Consider the following 20,528-nt stretch of genomic DNA (forward strand, 5'->3'; position numbering starts at 1 on the left):
TCTTGTTCCTGAACTCTAAAAAAAATGAAATCAAATTAAAAAATTTGCATAAGTTGATTTATACCTCAGTTGGAGGATTCAAAACTTTAAAATCACCATCCATCGGTCAAAAAGAATGTGTTTTTCTATATGAGAGTTCTTAGGGTTTTAGTTAGAATGAACGTAGGATAAAGATTGCGTAATGGTAGGATTTGATTATTGAGCGTGGGTATATTGATAAATTTTAGTTTCATTGTTAATTTCATCTTGTACTTGACAATAATTATGCAATAGGTGTGTGAAATTATCAGATAGACGCGCCAACATCGATATTGTCTCCAACTTAGTAATTACCACCTACACGATCTGTCAGGTGTGAAGTTTTAACACAAAAGTCTCAGTATTAGTTGGAGTGGGGGTTAGGATATTCAAACTCTTCTTTTCTCATAGATACGGTCGATGTGAGATATTTCGACATGTCCTCTCACATGGAACCCAATTAGTGGGTTACACGTGGGAGATCCACACATCGACAACCATATTGAGCCAAGGGGACTCAACCTATAAGCGGGGCCAAAGGACCCACCATCATCGCGACTAGCCAAAGGGATCCACCCATTAAGTGGCAGTATGGGCCCACTTTCTAACTATGATACCATGTGAAATTATCAGAGCGACGGGTCGTGAAGCCAATAGGATCTACCCAATAAGTGGTAGTATGGGTCCACTCCCTGGCTCTGACACCATGTAAAATTATCAAATAGACGGGTCAAAGACCCACTTCCAACAACACCAATATTGTCCCCAACTTGGTGATTACTATGTGCACAATCCGTCAGGTGTGGATCTTATCACAAAAGGCCTTAGTATTAGTTGGAGTAGGGTTAGGATATTTAAACTCTTCTTTTCTCATAGATATGGTTGATGTGGGATATGTCAACACGCCCCCTCACGTGGGACCCAATTAGTGGGTCATACATGGGAGATCCGCACATCAACAACCATTTGGAGCCCAAGTGAGTCACTTTACATGCAAGGTCAAAGGACCCACTTCTTTTCGTAGAGATACGATCGATGTGGGATATTTCAACAATAAAGTAAAAAGACAATTCACATTTAAAGTATAAGTTGGATGTAAAAAAAGGTTATATGAGTTCAAATAAAATTTCTCATTTACTAATATGTCATGCATGTGAGTGAGTGACACATGCCTTTTATGTTAACTAAAAATGAAAATTGTAACATGTCCTTCAATCACATCATTTGTGAAATTACATGAATTAAAAGTGAACTTTAACTAATTTACATGGACAAAAAGTGAAAATTTCCCTTAGTTTGAACAATACATAGTAAATGTCTAATTGTTGTATAACAGTTTCTTTCAATATATTACAATGTAAAAATATAGAGGGGCTAATTCTTAGTCCTCCATGGCTGGAGATGGGGAAAAATTAGCCCATCCCATTTCCTAAAAAATTATTTTTGAAGGCTAAACTTATGCCCATGGATTTTATTAGCCTCCATGGCTGGAGATAGACTGATACTTGTTAGCCATGTTGGAGTTGTGCCCTAAAAATCAATTTTATAATATTAGATATTATATAACAATTCCATATTTAATTAATTAATCAAGGACATGTATTCTTCATTCATGAGTTTTGGCATTTATATTATACAAATAATATACTACGAATGTGTCTGTGAGATTTAAGATATGGAAGCAATGCCCTAAATGAGTTTAAGGCAGGGAGACGTGTATTCCATAGTCACTTTGTCCTTAAACAAAGTTCCTAGGCTTTTGGAAAGTCAACTGGACATTGACTATCCAAAAAGGCTGGTGTATATCGTATTAGGTTAGTATGTTTCGCGCTACACGTATTAGACACATATTGGATATATAGGTACTTGTCTATTGGATTCACATAAGATTGACCATCCAAGAAGCTTAAATGCACGGATGCTTCACCACATGTCAAACGTTACAATGTTTCTGGTTGTAGTATGTAAATAGTTCTTAGACTTGATGCATCATAGGTATCTTATACTTGTAGATATGAACTTTGATTTCACCTCAAAGCCATCATTGCTTTGCAAGGCCCAATGTGTGGTACTCGGGTTCATATGTATGGTTACATGTGATTTTACATAAATCTATATCACATAAATCTTGATCGGGGTATGGATGACAAAAGTACCGAATTGCATTGTAAATACAATCAAGGTTTGAAAGAGTATCATGATTAGCTTGCGTATACTTCTACTAATCTGGATAGCCACAACATGCTACTCGGTGCCACTCATGTGTTCTTACAAACATAGTTTGATCAACAAGTACTTTGCACAAAGATTTTTGATATGGATCTTAAAGTTGCTTTGAGTGATATCTTTATCTATTTGAACAATTACCGAAGGTGATAGATTCCTTATTGTCAACCTAAGGTGAAATCAAAGTTCATTCCTTATTACGGGCAGTGTTCAATGAATTTGTTCAAAAGACAAGCTTCTATATATCTATCATTTGTCCAACACACATAACACGAGACCATGCTAACCTTAATGTGATATATGATGAACTTTCTAGATAGTGTTTAGGTGACTTTCCAAATAGCTAGGAACTTTGTTTAAGAACTAAGCGACTATGGAATGCAAATCTCCCTGCCCTAACATCATTTAGGACATTACTTCTATACCTTAAATCATATGGCCTCTTTCATATTATAATATCTTTATAATACAATAGCCAAACTTATCAATGAATTAACCTTTCCCCTTATTAATTAATTAATATGTAGTTGTTAATAATATCCAATATTACGAAATTAGCTTTTAGGGTACAACTCCAACACTTTCTAGCACATAGCTCCAATGACAAGTTTGTCCCAAGCATAATCTCTAGGCCACGCGTTGGCCAATAACAGAGAGAGAAGTCTACGAAGAGACATGAATGTTGTCGGACCTAGCACTTAGCTAAAGTGCTTTCCAACCACCCTGAACGAGTGTTGTGCTCAAGGAGTGTCAACTTTCCACATGTCAAACAGACAGTAGAGAAGTAGCTTACATGCCATGCCTACATATTCAGCCCATTTATTTATGGGGCAATGAGAGACTTAAAGACCCAAGACTTTTAGGGCTTACCAAGGGCTTATATAAAGGAAGATGGATTATGGACCACTCAACAAAATTCAACAAAGATATGGTTCCAAAACACTTAAAAGAACCAAAACGAGAAAGGAATTTAGGCCCACTCAATGGAATCCAACGAAGATTAAGTTCTGGACCACTTGATGGAGCCCAATAGGAAATGGAATTTCGGACCACTCAACGGGATCCAATGAAGATAAAGTTATGGATCACTTAACATAACAGAATAGGGAGCGGGATTTTGGACCACTCAATGGAATCATAATGAAGGATGGTCTTAGACTAACTCAATGAAACCGAATAGGAAATGAGATTCCGAACCACTCAATTGAATCCAGATAAAGCAATGTTCTGTACCACTCAAAAGAACCTAAGCGGAACACGGTTCTGGACCACTCAACAAAACTGAGTAAGAAATTCTAGGAACCTAACTTAAAACAACTCAATGGAACTAGATAGGATACAAATTTGATGTCACAAATCCCCATATTAATGGGTTGACGGTTCTTTACTAGCCCTTACATTTCATAGTTTCACACAAAATTTCAAATATGCATAACAAACTACATTTTATAAAATAGATTGGTGCTTGAATTTAAAAGAAATATTTGGTAGAAAACGCATTTTATAAATTCATGCCATATCCATTAAGTATACTAGTATGGAGTCTTTTAGGGTAATGGCCATACCACATATATTAAAGTCACTCATCTAGAGTCCTCACTAAAGCACACTAGCATAAGGATCAAAATGCTCACACACGATCAGTGCCTAGAATAAATCACAAGTCTCGTCTTTGAAGTCTTGTGATAAATCACATAATTCTAGGTTGTATATGTCGTCTACAACAATCAAGACTGATTCAGGACACATTGACCAAAGTTAACCTTCAGACAAAGGTCAAAGGTAGGATAAACAACCTTAGAAATCCAATTCAAAAGATCTGCATATAAATTTCCATTCAGTAACTTCCTAAAAGCCTCATCACGCTTCCACTACAACATACTAAAAATTCATGACGATCCAACGGTTGGATCTCTGCCAAACGCAAGTTTAAGTGGAGGCCAACTATGAAATTAGGTTAAAACAATATAATAACGTTGAATGAATGCCAAAAACAAATTCAGAGCATCAAAATTAGCCTGGAAAGACACTTTGGATCGTTGCTCATGTTTCTCCGACTATGCGCCATCATATGTGCCTCTACGTGCCGATCAGAGCTGGCACAAACAGGTTGGGTTTTGGAATATTTCCCTTCTTCTCCAGTGAGCTAGTTGTAGCTGCTGCCATTTGTCTTGCCAGGAACTGGGAAATTGTGCACGAATCCTTCATAAAGCCATAACTTGCTCAATTTTGAACCAAATCACACAATCCTTGTGTCAAAATGAAGCTTAAGAGGAGAGTAGCAATTTTATACCTTTTAAAAGTCTAAGAAAAGGCCAAAGATGGCCTGAAACCCATCGGAAAACTTTGGCTCAAATCAAAGTTGTGTGATCATTGTACATCGAGGTGGAGCCAAGCATCCAATGCTCAAAATTGACTTCTGGGATGATAGTAACTCAACTGGTGACCCCCAAACTCATCCAAAACAACAAAAGGAAGGGAAATTTCATCGAAAAAAATTTAGTCTCGTCAGAGCTCTTATGACCTCAGTCAATGGTCATTTCTTCACAATCTAGGGCTCATGTTTGAGCTTGTGAAGAGATGAGGATCGCTATGGTGTTGGTTTGGTGATCGATTGGCCAAGAAGGTGGTTTAGATGGCTGTATGGTTTTGGAAAAGGCAGAAGGTGAGAAAGATGAGAAAGACTTGGGAGAGAATGATTGAGAGTGAGCTGAGAGAGAAGATAAGCTACAAAAAAAATGGAAGGTCGGTCCCTGTGGCACACACACCAAGGTTAGAAACGGACAAACAACATGTGTTCCAAATAATGATAAAATTAACAAAATACTCTCGACTGACACGCCCCAATCCCGATGTCCGTGAGACATCAAAACGGTCACGTGCTGGCTGACACCTAAGGGTGATGAAAGCCATTTATTGAATGAAAATGTTGAGAACAAGAAATAAATAAGACTTATAAATCTAAATGTGATTACTATGCAATTGAGGAACGTGTTCAGAGTATGCAACTAAAATAAGACACTAAAAAGGAATAATATAAAATTGAATGAACAAAAGGATGGGTCCTACACCGAGAAGACTCAAAGATGCCGATGCGGGAGTGCCTTGACGCCGGGATTGTATGCCTCAATTCTAAGTCCTAAAGGGGTGCAAAACAAATATAAGTGGACTAAGTTGATATATATATATATATATATATATATATATATATATATATATAATGAAACATTTATTCAACATACTAATCCCCAAAGTTTTATGGAAATTCAATAGTATAATATGTAAAAAGTTTTCTGGAAACCCTAGCATGCTATAAAACCTTTCATAAAACGTATCTTGTATATAGTGTGCTAATTAGTGGTATCATAATTGACTCGAAGACCCCTACATCACCAAACCTGAAGGCCAACATAATAATCTCCTGACCTAAAGGCCTCTACATCACCCGACCCGAAGGCCAAGATAATATCTCCCGACCCGAAGGTCCTTACATCACTCGACCCGAAAGCCTAATGAAAGTATCATTGCCCGGAGGCAGAACAGTGACCACTAGATAAGCACAAAACCATTGAACATAGTCTTTCCAAACATAGGTAAATATATCTCAAAACATCTTCATAGTATAAAGTCATCCATCATCTATACTATAAAGAAGTGTGCAAAAGCATGTTCTAAATAGTATATCGTTATCCATCAGATATCTTAGAAAGAACATGGGATCGATGGAAAATATGGTATTCCAAAAGATTCTAAGTAAGCCTAATATCTCATAAAACGTTTCATAAAATGTAATAGTTAAATCATGTTTTTCATGTATGCATTTCTACTATTAAAACATGCATTTTAGAAGGGGTCCACTCATAGATATTCCGTCATTGTAGAGCCGTACGAAATAGGAATGACGGATTCGCCACAAATAATTGCACCTAAGCACATAAAGGGTACAATTAATAAAACTATATTCAATTGATTGAATTTGAGAAAACGGATGTCAAAAATGGGTCTAGGACGTTGAAACTAGCATAAGAAGGGTTTCGGACAAAACCCAAAAGTCAACGGTCAACGTTGACTTATCAAAGTCGACTGTCAACGATCAGCGTTGACCAGGTCAGTCAATGGGTCAAAGGGTTTTGGGTCGGACTGGGTTGGGCTTAGGGTTCTAAGACTCAAAAGGTTTAGGCTTAAAGGGTTTTAGGGTTTAGGGTAAACAGGCTGGAGGCCCAAGTTCCATTCGGCCCTAAGGCCGGTTCCTTTGGGTTCTAACACACGAGCTTGGGTTTGGAAGCCTGGCCCAGGGTTTAGGGTTAAAAGAGTCTACGGGCCTAAGGCCCTAACGGAAATGACCTAAGGGCCTTTGGGTTTTAAAAATTAGATAATTAAAATAAATAAATAAAACAAAAGGGTTGGGTTGGGGTTTAAACGGGCTTAGGGCTTGAGTTCTATACACCGCCTAAAGGGCCTAGGTTCACTGGACTTCGGTCACTGACCCATTTCTCGCCTGGGAAGGAGGCTGGAGCCTTCCATGCTCTAGTCGTTGGCAAAACTCCTATATGCCCTACGATCTAACTAGGAAATCAAAGGTAAAGACAAAAAGAAGAGGTTGCTACTTGCGATTAGTCGTGAAACAGTCGGAGGTGGCTGGACCTAAGCTCGGATACCCATTGTTCGCCGAACCTGGGTTGGGTATCCTCTGGGTGCCCTAGACCTTCATGGAGGGGAGGGAGGAAGAGAGAGAGAGAGAGAGAGAGTCCTCGGTGGGAGTGGTGGTGCTGTGTCGTCGTCGGGGTGCACGGATTTGGGTGGGTGTGTCGATCGGGAAAATGAGTGAGAGTGAGAGTTTCGAGAAAGTGAAAGTTGAGAGTTGATAGAGTGAGAGATCCGAGAGAGCTTCGGGGAAAGAGAGAGAGAGAGGTAGAGAGTTTTATGGGCTGCCACGTGGCAGTGTGAGGGAGAAAGAAAATCTAGATGGAGGGTCCGAATCAGATTAGGATAGAAGACCAAATTGCAAGATTCTATAAACTTTTAGGGAAATTGTAAAATTACAAACTAAATTTGGGGAGGGTTTTACATCGACTATCGAGCCTCGTAGAATCTTCAATCTAGTTTCAAATTTCATTTCGTTTACTTCTCATGTGTTCGTATCAACCACATACTACTAGAATATGATAAGAAAAAAGACAAATATAAAACAAGCTCAAAAGTCCATGTATGACTCCGCTTTGCCTAGAGACATTTTCATTTTTTTGAAGATTTGCAAAATTTTACGTTAAAAATTAGGAACGCGTCGTAACAATTACGAATATGAAATCAAATAGTGAAATTCGAGGATGGAATTTCACGGTATAAAAGTGATTCGAGCTCTTGAGTTCAATATTGAACTCATGAGTTTGAATTCTATACAATAAATGGAGACACTAATTTTAGGAGAGAGAAAACAGAATAACCAATAAGGGTATAAATTAGATGAATGAGACGATTAATAGATAGAACTCAATCCTATAAAACTCACTCTCTTGTATATGTTGTGTCGTAGGAATCCAACTTAAAGTGCTAGATTCTTATAATAAGAATAAAACTTACCTAAACCAATGTGGAAGAAGTATTGACTTAGGGTGGGAGGGATGATTGTAGGGAGTTCCGGAGTTGTGGTAATGTAATTGTGGTGGATGGTCGGTCGGGGTGATGGTGGCGGCGGTGTTGAGAGTTTGGTGACGGCACATTACATTGGTAATGATATGAATATTCACTGGTTTAAAATCTAGTAATTTAAATCGATATTTCTCAACAGTAATATTTTTCTTCTCACGCTTTGAATATTCAACCGTATGTATGTCAAAGACGCGTACAAAGATAAATATAAAAATAATAAATTCTCGTGAAAAGCAGTAAAAATAACAAGAACATATTGTCGCTAGAAAATAATTAATAGTGGGTTATGGACCTTGTTTCAGAGATGGAGTTTGCATAACAGCTTAAGCTTGTTTTCATACATATTTTGGAGGTTTTAACAACCGGTTGTTACAGAGAAAGTGTGGTTTCGGATGAGTCACTTTATATTCACTTCCCCAAAAAATAGATTCAAATGTTATTAATACATAAATTAAGACCATTTTAACCAAATGAATTAACCGTGTTGCACATCCCTGGGTTCCGAATACACCAAAGTGGTTGAATGGGTTCAGCCCTAACACCTCTAGCCACAATTCTGCTCCTCCATTCATTTAACCGATCAGTTGCCTCTGCATACCTCTTCATACCCATTGCGTCCCTGTTCCCTGACCATAATGACTCTGCCAATGCTGAAGTGCGCGGCCAAATTCGTGCGTCCAAAACAGTTGGGTCAGCTTGCTCAGACCACAACGCCACCTCTCCACCTAGCACCAATTTGGCCTCGTCCTCAGTCAAACCGTATGTTATATCGTAGTTATATATGGTCTGCCATGTTTTGAAAGGTCCACACCAGGAACCCCCATTTCCAGTGTCACTGCCTGTTTGTTGATCATACAGGCTGTCGTTCCCAAGAAAGTCACCATGACCACAATCCAAGTAATAGAATTCTGAGGATGACACAATAACGCGGTATCCAGAAGACACAATTCGTTTAGTATTGTTGTGGCCATTGTTCCATGTTTGTAAGATGGTATGCTCTGGGGGAAGAGTAGTTGCTTGCACCTTGACATTATCATCCAGCAAAACGTCTTCCCAATAAACCACCGTCCTATTAAGAGATACAATGTAAGGGAAAGTGGAGTTGACAAAAAGGTCAAGAAGCTCACTGAGCGTTCCACCCTTGGACAGGAATGATTGAATGGTTGGATCAGCTTTCCAACAGCCAGGTATGATCTCATCAGCTCCAGCATGGAAAAAAGGTTCAGGAAATAGCGTTGACACATCATGGATGACATTTTTAAGGACTTGATAGGTCTTGGGGTTCAATGGATTCAAATGACCTGTTCCGGGTTCAGATGCAAGCCGGTCAGCCCAATCGACTCCATCTGGCCACCAGAACATATTTGCACATGTCACGATTTCGGGGTAGGCTTCAGCCCATGATCCCGTATGGCCTGCACACATTAAAAAAAAAAAGAATGAAAAAAATGTTTGATTACCCTACCATGATTCAGATTAGGAATAAGAATGTATTATGAAAACGAATAAGGTGCTAGGGTCATCTAGCATGCAGCAAGCATGTAATGAGATAGAGTAAAGAGTATTTCCAGCTGCAGACTGCAGTGAAACAAGCAACTGTGGCTGACACTCCCCCATCCTCATTGCTAGCCCAAGCAACTTTCCATCCGCACCTCTCCACCACATATGCTCCTTTCTAATTAAGTCCTCGTTATAATTTTCGACAAATACAAAAAGCAAAATTTCACCACACTTTTGTAATTCTCATCATCCAAATACCTCTCCATGTGAACCCATAACATGTCGGCAACTAAATTTACCTGAAAGTGGATTTGGTTTCTTGAAATTTCTGTTTGTATTAGAAAGTTAACAACCAAAATATTTTGTGGATCTCACGCCCACAATTTGTTTTTCTTTTTTTTTCTTTCCATTTTTCTAGATCAAAACCTAAAAGCATTCTAGTTCCAATATTCATTTTCTGTTCTGTACATCTCGTCTTGTGATTTTGTATCATGGAAGAACAAGGTGTGTTTCTTTACCGATGTAATTTCTTTTTTATCAAACAAATATTGGGATGGGGAAGATTAGAACACAGGACCTCAGATATGAAGGGCAACTGCTCTTAACTACGACATTAAGCCCCCACTATATGCCTCTGAAATAATGGCCAAAGTACATGCCCTTCACTGTTATATTCTTATATCTTCTCTGGCTTTTAGATTCCTCAAATTATTCACAACGGCAACTCTTAGTTTCTTTCTTCATATTTTGATTCTTACCCTAAACCCAGAAGAATGTGGAAGGTTATGTAGATTAGGAAGGAGAACAAGCCAGCCATGTAAATGAGAGAGATGAGATTGAAAACAGGAACAAAATAGGCTGATATCCTTTAGGTTCTTTCAAACTTTATCAGCATGTGGCTGCTAACAAAGTCAGGAATAAACTAGGCTGATGTCTTTTGGGTTTCTTGCTGCTAACCAAAACAGGAGAGAGTGCAGGCTAGCAGCATGTCATTTGAAATCCCTTTAGAAAAAGCAGAATACAAGGTTTTATTATGTGCAATTACTAGCATATCAAAATAATTTACCAACATAACCTGAAATTTCTAAATTTGAACTCTCGCATTCCAAATAAAGCCAGAATTAAGGTTGCATTTGTACGTTTTCTAACAGTCATAACAAGTCCCAACTTGACAGACACAATTTCTTTAATGAATCCGTACGTTACTTGAGAGTTTTTAACTCAAACAACGGCCAAATTGCTTTTTAAAGATAAGAGTAATGCTTTATAAATGCTATCAAGCGCCTCTCTGTGGCATTTTATCAAACAGCTAGCTACCTAATAGCTATTGGTAAGTAAGCGAGTGAGTAGGGTGACTGACCAGGTGCATCGATTTCGGGGACAACCCTGACGGCATGCTCCAAGCCGAACTCGACAATCTTGGTGACATCAGCGGGAGAGTATTGCATAGCGGAGCCATAAGACCCCTTGGAGGCCAAGTCAGGCTCGGAAGGCAGCAGCAGTGGGAAAGAATGGGAGTCGGTGATGTGCCAGTGGAACACATTGAGCTTGTTGGCGCTCATGGCCTCGATGGTCCTCAGTATGTCCTCCACTCCGTAGAAGTTCCTGGAGGTGTCCAGCATCACCCCTCTGTGCCCAAACAGCGGGGAGTCCCAAACGTAGACTCCCACCGCCACAAGCGACGGATCGCCCCACACCAGCTGAGATAACGTCTCCAGACCCCTCATGGCGCCCCACGCCGTCTGGGCCCACAGATTGGCGGCTCCACCGGTGATGGGGATGGTGAGTGTGTAGGACTCGTCGACGCCATGGTGAAGTGGGGCGGCGAGGTCAGCAACGGTGAGGGAGAGGGTGAGCAAGGGTGGGGCGGAGGTGTTGATGCGGACGGAGGAGGAGGGGTTTACGAGGGGGCGGTGATGCTCGCTTAGAAGAAGCTGGTGGTAGCGTTTGACGGCGGATGACAGGTATTTGTGGTTGGCAGGAGAAGTGATGGCGAAGTTAGGGGAGAGGAGGTGGGCCTGCGGCTGAGGCCAAGAAAAGTTTCTCGGCTTTGGCCACACATTGACTCCGGAATCAGATTGGGAGGACGAGAATGGCGCCGCAGAGGCCAGGAGCAAGCCCATCAACAGGATGACGATGAGAATCTGCATGGTGGTACTGGTACTGGTACTGTAGGAGGCGAGAAATTTGAGGAGGGAGACCTGATTGCTTTGTCTTAAATACTTGTAAGGAGCCCAGCTAGGACTTGGAGGGAGACCCGACCCGACCGACCCCGAGTGCTCTTTTATGCCGGCTCGTCCATTCCTGTCTTTGTTTGCTAATTTATTGTGTTGGGTAATGATTTGGCGTTTCCCGTTTAACATTATGTTGTATCATATGCTATTTGCTATTAGAAATGTTTCTACCGGCAGGCCCTCCCCAACCCCAATTATTAGACAAAACAAAAGTACAAAATTATATTCTAAATCCAATCTGCTTCAAGTCAACTTGCCGCCGGTGGTATATAGTATTCCACGGACGACTCTCAACCAATACCTTTTCTTTCCTACCTATTTTTAATCGCACATCAGAAACAATGTTGATCGCCTGCTCATTGCTTAGCTTTGTTACCCAATAAATAAAATAATATCTTTGCTTAGCCCTTCAAACTAAAATTGTGCCACTTTGCCATCTGAAACTCAATTTTTGTATCACTTTCACACATTCCGTCAAATTTGTCAAAAAATTTGTTAAGTTGACTAATGTGGCATGACTAGGACCACTTATTTCTATTTGACATGTCATTGGAATAAAATTAAAAAACATGACCATCTGCAAACATAAGACTAGACACACAAATTTCTCAAGGGAAGGATAGCAAAACACGGTTTTAAGGATGGTAGTGAGGTTGTCTAAGATGTCAGATCAAAGGTTCCGTATATAAAATAAATAAACGTCCCTGTGAAGGAAAATTTCTATTAAAACTAGAGGATTCATTGAATAAATCATGGTTAAAGACAATTAGAAGTGAAGGCTAGGTATGCATACATTCAAAACTAAATAATTTTCTCAAAATCTTGAAGGCCTAAGGGTTGAAGAACCAAATTTATTCCAAACGAAGTTAAAGAGTAGAGTATGAGATGATTACCCTTGAAGACTCTTTTTGGTTCCTGTTGGGTCCAAAAATTGCACGTGAAGGCCCTATGCACGTTAAATGTCCATTACTCTGTATGATCTTATTACCTTATATGAATCTCGATTATATTATACAAAATTATCAGAGAAGTTAATACTTAAGCAAGGTTTTACACAAGTTTCAATTAATTTCATGCCATGCCAAACAAGGAAATATATCACGCCATGCTAAACACATTCGTTTAAACCCGACACCTATCAAGCTCACATGACCCAAGGCATGTTATCTCACGAGGGGTTGCTATAGTGGTTGAGGTTGGAAGGTTACGGAGGTCCACAAGGCCCATGGAAACTCTTCGATAATATACTTGCGCCAAGATAATGTTTCCCGTGAACCTATTCATGCTGCAACTCGTCTCACCCTAAACCCTATTAATTCATAGAACGTAAGAAGTTTCCAATCCATTCATTTACCCACTGGAAACAAGTAGTTTTTGGCACACCCTTTTACATGTTAGAAGCTATTCCAGTGCTTTATTTTGTTCGTTGGACATAAGGTAGCTCCGATTCTTTGTTTTACATGTTGTAAACATGTTGTTTCTAGCACATCTTTCAATTCAATAGGAAATAGGGATAACCATCACCCATTATAAATTGGAATCCAAGATTAGAGTAAAAGGGGAGGAAGGGGGAGCTGCAAACTTACTAGTACCAAATCTTCCTCAACACGCCATTTCAACCTCATGCTTAGAGAATAACATATTCTGCTTGCTACAGGAAATCCATTTCCCTGCTGCAGGAAACCCTTCTTGACTGTTGCAAGCTTTCCAACAAGCCATAGACTTGAGTTTTAAGCTTTCACCTTTCACCAAATCATCTTCTGCCTTAGAAACCTCAACCAACCACCATAACCAAAAGGTCAACCACTACTAAGATGTCTTACAAATCATTCTTCTAAGTCTCAACCTAACGACGGTCCAGAGTCACCCACTCCCAAGAGATACTTTCAGGATACGGCAGATCCAGAAGGCTCGCGGTACCACTTCACTGACTGGATCAACTTCATATGGAAGTGCAATTTCTGGAGATGTATCTGGCAGCACTGGCTAATTTGCATATTTTGTTTTTCTTCCCTTACTGATTTACAAGATTAGTTTTTTTTTTTTCTTCTTTAAATGAAATTTCTGCTGTACAACCTTTTTGTTTTCTGTTTATATTAATTTCTTGTTTTCCGTTCGCTGGAAGATAAGATTCCCGAAAAATCAAATTGTCAATGTTTCTTAGTGGTTACTTCCCTTTTGGGACATTGTTACTTTCATTTAGGGGAAATAAATTTAGGAGGTACCCTCGACCTATTTCAGCATGTAAGGCACCAGGCCAGTAAGGATTTGCCACATAAGCATTAAATAAAAAAAGGAAAAGAAAATCAAAAAAGAAAAAAAGAAGAAATATAAAGAAAAGCCCGAACGGATGGTGATTCACTAAAAAGGCCATCCATTCGATTCATGCTTACACAGCTACACGGTGTAATTGAAATGTCCAACAGAACCTACTGAACATAATGAAAATCTGCAACAAGAGTCATCAATGACCTAGGAAAGTAGGTGGAATAAGTTTACCAAGACTGGTGTCTTGGCCAATGCAAGTCGGGAATATTCTTACTCACCACTCTCAAATGATAGTTGTGGAGCAAAAAATAATCCTAAAACTTATGGAGCTGAAATGTGGACTATTTCCCAAGAAGGACAAGATTGCCCTTGTTAAATGAGCATTCTCATTCACCATACGCAGTTGAGATAGAGCAGGCAAAGATCAACGATTGCTCAAGGCACCCCTGCTTGTAGGAAAAGTCAAAGGTATTTATGATAGAATAATTCCTTATTCATATCATAAATACATTCATAATCTGAGAGCACTTCTTTCAAGTAAGTAATCCTAATTCAATTTATTTAGGATATTTACCTAATTACTCCAAGATATTTATTTACACAAATATCTTGAATATTCTCACCTAAAATACTACCCTAAGGCCTCTTGTCTTAGGGTTTCCTCGCCCTAAACCCTATGATGGAAGGAAATTCAAAAACTACAACCAATGGGACCCTTACGTTGAAGGACATGGACCAACCGATAGAGACTGTGATGTGGCTCCACGTCATCGTTCCTCGAGGCTTACCATAGCAAAGGACCATTCCTTTGCCTTCACAAGGTACAGCGGCAGCCGCCGCTGTAGTGGCCTATGAGGCAGCCTCACTCATGGTGAGGAAACCTTAAGGAAAGAAGTCTGCGGCGCAGGCAGCTGCTTGCCCTCAACATCTGCCCTTGGCCCCTACCTCCTTCACTTAAATGCGAGTTGCCTAGACTGAGGCAACCTAAGCCGTGCCAACCGCGATGCAAGCTGCAACCCAACGCAACTCCAGATCAAGGCCAAGTAGGACAAACCGAGGCGGCTCAGCACCCATGTGCCCGACTTGCTCTTGTAGGCCTCTAGATAGTCCAACAGGGCCCTAGACAGTGTTCTAAAAAACGGTCTAGCTATCGCCTAGAGGCTCGGCGGAGGGTCCCCGACTCGATTTAGGCCAAAACAGTCATGTAAGGCGGGGAAGATTTAAGCAGTCGCCGAGGCACTAGTTAGGCAACCTGGGCGGTTTTAAGCGGCTCGATCTGCAACGCCCAATCTCAAAGTAGAGCCTCGATTGAAATTCTGCAGCTCACTGTTTGTGAGTAGAAGAAGAAAGAGAGAATGCAAAAAGAGAGAAACATTTAACTTTTAAGGTATCAATGCATGGCAGCGCAATCTGGATTTGAGATCTCAGATCTACACTTTGACCCGTTTGACGTTCTGATGACTGAAGGAAGAAGAAGAAACGGAAAAACTTAGATGGGAAGAGTGTTCTGCTTTCCAATGGGTCAAAGTGTGATAATGATATGGGATTTGGAAATATTGGGCGGCGTGTTAGAGGTGGGGTGGAGGGCTCAGAAACATAGGGATATTATTTGGTTTTTAATCTTTAATAAACCACCCACTGCGTGGGGGTTTTTATCATTTCAAACAGCTTGGAATATATACATACATTATGTTTTATTATTTTTTTACTTGATAGAATCACACACACACACACACACACACACACATACATACATATATATATATATATATATTTATTTAATTATGTGCTTTTTTATTTTTTTTAGTTTCAAGGTGGTATACATATGGAAATGGTGTACCTAATTTGCAAAGGATGGATTGACTACAAGTTCATCCAATTGTGAAATGAATCGGAGAACTTTTGAGGGGATGCATACAAAAAAAAAGAAATAAACTAGATACAACAACGTTAAATAAATTAATCTTTGTCCAATCCAATGCAAAGATCATGAACAAGAAGAATTTAGTCTATTATGTACTCATCATTATGATTATATGCTTACTGTTTTTTAAATATTGAACTTCTTGGATGGATGTACTTTGTGTATTCTTCTACTTCTATTTTTTCATTTTATCCTTCTTCTATTATCCATACAAGTATAGTTTTTCTATTTTTATTTTTATTTTAAGTGTAAATAGGTGCTTATTTACAAGATATATAATAAACTTACATAAATTCGCCTAGGCCCTGCCTAGCCGCCTAAGCGCTAGGCGCTTACCCACCGCCCGACTAGCTCCTAGCATTTTTTAGAACCTTGGTCCTAAACCAATTCAACCAGCCCGGATCCAAATTTCGAGGCCAATGATTGAACCATGGGTATTTTCACCCCACCTTTTTGCAGATCTGACCTATCTTGGCTTAAGCTTTGTACCCAAAGTTCATTGCACTTCCACTACTCAAGCAGACGCCTACCATCCCAGCTATTCCACTCCAAATGGTGAACACCTGTCCTGAAGGATCATTGAATTGACAAGCGTCTTTGCTCAGTAGACTACCTAGGTGAATCAACTCTTACATCACACCAAGATGCGGCGTGCCCCAGACAAGGTGTCCCGAAGTAGGACAAGGGCAAGCGATGAAATTTATCTCTAGCGGTGTCCTGGTAGGTAGCCACTTCACCAACCACACGTTAAGCAATCAGGCAGTGTGCACTCCCTCCTGAGCCTTAGGAAAAATGCTTTCTCCGGCCTAAATGCGCAGATGAGCGTTCATTCTTGTTTAGGCCCACAAGCAAGTGTGTACTCACGGTTAGGATCACGCTCCGATGGAAACAATAGGCGACCTTCCAGCAAAGCGTCTATTTGTGGGTAGGCTAGTAAGGAGTATACTTCAGGGTTTGTGTTCCCCTGCAGTCGTCACTACCTCAGTTTTTATGCTCCGCTGTCGCCTCAATTTTCATGCCTTACTGCCTATTTTTGCATGTCATCACTACCTCATTTTGCATGCCCCTGCAGTCGTCGCCTTAGTTTCTGTGTCGTCGATGCCTCGTTTTACGTTCCCTGCAACCACTGTCTCCTTGTTTTGCGTGCCCTTGCCGTCACTGTCACCTCAATTTCTATGCCACCTCTTTTTTGTGTTCCATTAGTACTTCGTTTTTTGTGTCGTCATCATCACCTCATTTGCGTGTGTTGTTGTCGTCTTGTTTTACGTGTACCATCATCATCTCGTTTTGCATGCGTCATTGTCACCTCGTTTTAAATGCACAGTCATCACCTCGTTTTGTATGTACTGTCATCATTTTGTTTTACGTGCAACGTCATCACCTTGTTTTGCATGCACCATGATCACCTGGTTTTCGTGCACCGTTGTCACCTTTGATGAAAAGTGGAGTGAAAATACTGTTGGTTTAACCGTTAGCATCAAAATATGGATATGGGCTAGTTGAATTGGTATGGGACCATACTGGACCGTCTGGAGGGCTGTGGGAATTGGTCGGGTGTATGGGCTCATTATCCTTATTCGTTCGAAAGTCTGTATTTCAGGTAATGAGAACATCGTCCCACATTATCGGTCTACGAGTTATGTTTCAAAATCCAACTATACACCTCATAGGTCATCCTATAAAGATAATCTTTGCCAAAAATAAAAAAGAATACGAAACTTTTAGACTGTTGAATTGAAAGAAAATAGCCTGAAAAACAAATTTTTGAATGAATATGGGTAATCGGAACATCATTCCACTTTATGGGTATACGAGTTATGTTTCAAAATTCAACCATACATCTCATAGGTCATCCATCAAAGATCATCTATGCCAAAAATAAAATGAATACGAAACTTTTAGACTGTTGAATTCAAAGAAAGGCATCCGAAATACAGATTTTCGAATTAATAAGGGTAACGAGAACATCATCCCACTTTATGGGTCTACATGTTATGTTTCGAAAATCCAACTATACATCTCATTGGTCATCCCTTAAAGATCATCTTAACCAAAAATAAAAAGAATACGAAACTTTTAGACCCTTGAATTGAAAGAAAAGAGCCCAAAATACAGATTTTTGATTGAATACGAGCAATGAGAACATAATCCCACTTTATGGGTCTACAAGTTATGTTTCGAAAATCCAACTATACATCTCATATGTCATATGTTAAAGATCATCTCTTCCAAAAATAAAAAGATTATGAAACTTTTAGACTCTTGAACTGAAGCAAAAGAGCCCTCTAAATACAGATTTTCGAATTAATATGGGTAACGAGAACATCATCCCATTTTATGGCTCTAGGAGTTATGTTTCAAAAATCCAATCGTGCATCTCATAGGTCATCCTTTAAAGATAATCATTGTCAAATATAAAAAGAACACGAAACTTTTAGACTATGGAATTGAAGGAAAATAGCCCGAAATACTGATTTTCGAATGAATACAGGTAATGAGAACGTCATCCCACTTTATGGGTTGAGGAGTCATTTTATGAAAATCCAACTGCACATCTCATAAGTCATCCCTTAAAGATCAACATTGCCAAAGATAAAAAGAATACAAAACTATTAGACCATGGAATTGAAAGAAAAGAGCCCAAAATACAGTTTTTCGAATGAATACGGGTAATGAGAACACAATCCCACTTTATGGGTCTACGAGTTAAGTTTCAAAAATCCAACTGTACATATCATAGGTCATCCCTTAAAGATCATCTCTGCTAAAAATAAAAAGAATACGAAACTTTTAGACCATTGAATTGAAGGAAAAAAGCCTGAAATACAGATTTTTGAATAAATACGGGTAATGAGAACATCATCCTACTTTATGGGTCTACGAGTTATGTTCCAAAAATCCAAATGTACATCTCATAGGTCATCCCATAAAGATCATCTCTGCAAAAAATAAAAAGAATACGAAACTTTTAGACAGTTGAATTAAAAGAAAAGAGCCTGAAATACAAATTTTTGAATTCATACGGGGTAATGAGAACATTATCCCACTTTATGGGTCTACAAGTTATGTTTCGAAAATCCAACTGTATATCTCATAGGTCGTCCACTAAAGATTATCTCTGGCAAAAGTAAAAAAGAATATGAAACTTTTGGAATGTGGAATTGAAAGAAAAGAGCCCGAAATATAGATTTTCAAATGAATATTGGTAATGAGAACATCATACCACCTTAAGGGTCTACGAGTTATGTTTCAAAAATCCAACTGTACAACACATAAGTCATCCCTTAAAGATCATCTCTACCAAAAATAAAAAGAATACGAAACTTTAGACAGTTGAAGTGAAAGAAAAGAGCTTGAAATACAGATTTTCGAATGAATACGGGTAATGAGAACATCATCCCACCTTATGGGTCTATGAGTTATGTTTCGAAAGTCCAACTTTATATCTCATATTTCATCCCTTAAAGATCATCTCTGCCAAAAATAAAAAGAATACGAAACTTTTAGACAGTTGAATTCAAAGAAAAGAGCCCAAAATACAGATATTCGAATGAATACGGGTAATGAGAACATCAGTCTTGTTATAGGTCTATGAGTTATGTTTCAAAAATCCAATTGTACATCTCATAGGTAATCACTTAAAGATAATCTCCTCCAAAAATAAAAAGAATACGAAACTTTTAGACTGTTGAATTGAAAGAAAAGAACCCAGAATAGAGATTTTCGAAAGATCATCCCAATTTGTGGGTCTACGAGTTATGTCTCTTAAATCCAGATACACATCTCATAGGTCATCCCTTAAAGATCATATCTGCCAAAAATTAAAAGAATACAAAACTTTTAGATTGTTGAATTGAAACAAAAGAGGCTGAAATACAAATTTTCGAATGAATACGGGTAATGAGAACATCATCCCACCTTATTTGTCTATGAGTTATGTTTCGAAAATCCAACTATAAATCTCATAGGTCATCCCATAAAGATCGTCTCTGCCAAAAATAAAAAGAAACGAAGCTTTTAGACTGTTGAATTGAAAGAAAAGAGCCCGAAATACAGATTTTCGAATGAATACGAGTAATGAGAACATCATCCCACCTTATGGGTCTACAAGTTATGTTTCGAAAATTCAACTTTACATCTCATAGGTCATCCCTTAAAGATCATCTCTCCCAAAAATAAAATGAATACGAAACTTTTGGACTGTTGAATTGAAAGAAAAGAGCCCGAAATACAAAATTTCAAATGAATATGGGTAATGAGAACATCATCCCACTTTAAGGGTCTACGAGTTATTTGACACACCCCGACCGCCGGAGGTCGAAGCATGCTGGCCATCAGTGGGAGGTGACGTAACCATGAGGATAACTGATGTAAAAAAGTGAATAAATTAAAACTAAACTAGAACTAATTTAACTAAATAGAGAAAGAGTGCACAGTCGTGGGAAGAACCCACGACAATTATTTAGAGCATAATAGACAGTACCACTACATAAGAGTAGTCAACTAGTTAAAGTACACTTATTACACAACCGGTGACAAAGCTAACACAGCTCGATTTGGAGTCCTAGTGGACATCCCAGGTCGGGGTTTCAAAAATCCAACTATAAATCACATAGGTTATCCCTTAAAGATTAGCTTTGCCAAAAATAAAAAGAATACGAAACTTTTAGACTACTGAATTGAAAGAAAAGAGCTTGAAATACAGATTT

General features: G+C 39.0%; 1 protein-coding gene across 1 annotated transcript; it reads right to left on the bottom strand.

Annotated features, from left to right (window-relative positions):
- Positions 1–8,274: 8,274 nt before the first annotated feature.
- Positions 8,275–11,795, bottom strand: LOC137747622 (beta-hexosaminidase 2). Its single transcript, XM_068487763.1, has 2 exons — positions 10,754–11,795; positions 8,275–9,308 (listed from the first exon to the last, which is right to left on the bottom strand). The coding sequence occupies exons 1-2, from the start codon at positions 11,754–11,756 to the stop codon at positions 8,356–8,358; spliced, it is 1,956 nt and encodes a 651-aa protein (XP_068343864.1). The 5' UTR covers positions 11,757–11,795; the 3' UTR covers positions 8,275–8,355.
- Between the last annotated feature and the right edge of the window lie 8,733 nt (positions 11,796–20,528).

This window comes from Pyrus communis, chromosome 10 (assembly GCF_963583255.1).
Source record: "Pyrus communis chromosome 10, drPyrComm1.1, whole genome shotgun sequence".
Lineage (NCBI taxonomy): Eukaryota > Viridiplantae > Streptophyta > Magnoliopsida > Rosales > Rosaceae > Pyrus > Pyrus communis.

Coding starts and splice junctions, on each gene's coding strand:
- LOC137747622 (XM_068487763.1), bottom strand. CDS start 11,756: ATGTTAAACGGGAAACGCCAAATCATTACCCAACACAATAAATTAGCA. Junction 9,309..10,753: donor CCCCGAAATCGATGCACCTG/GTCAGTCACCCT, acceptor TAATGTGTGCAG/GCCATACGGGATCATGGGCT.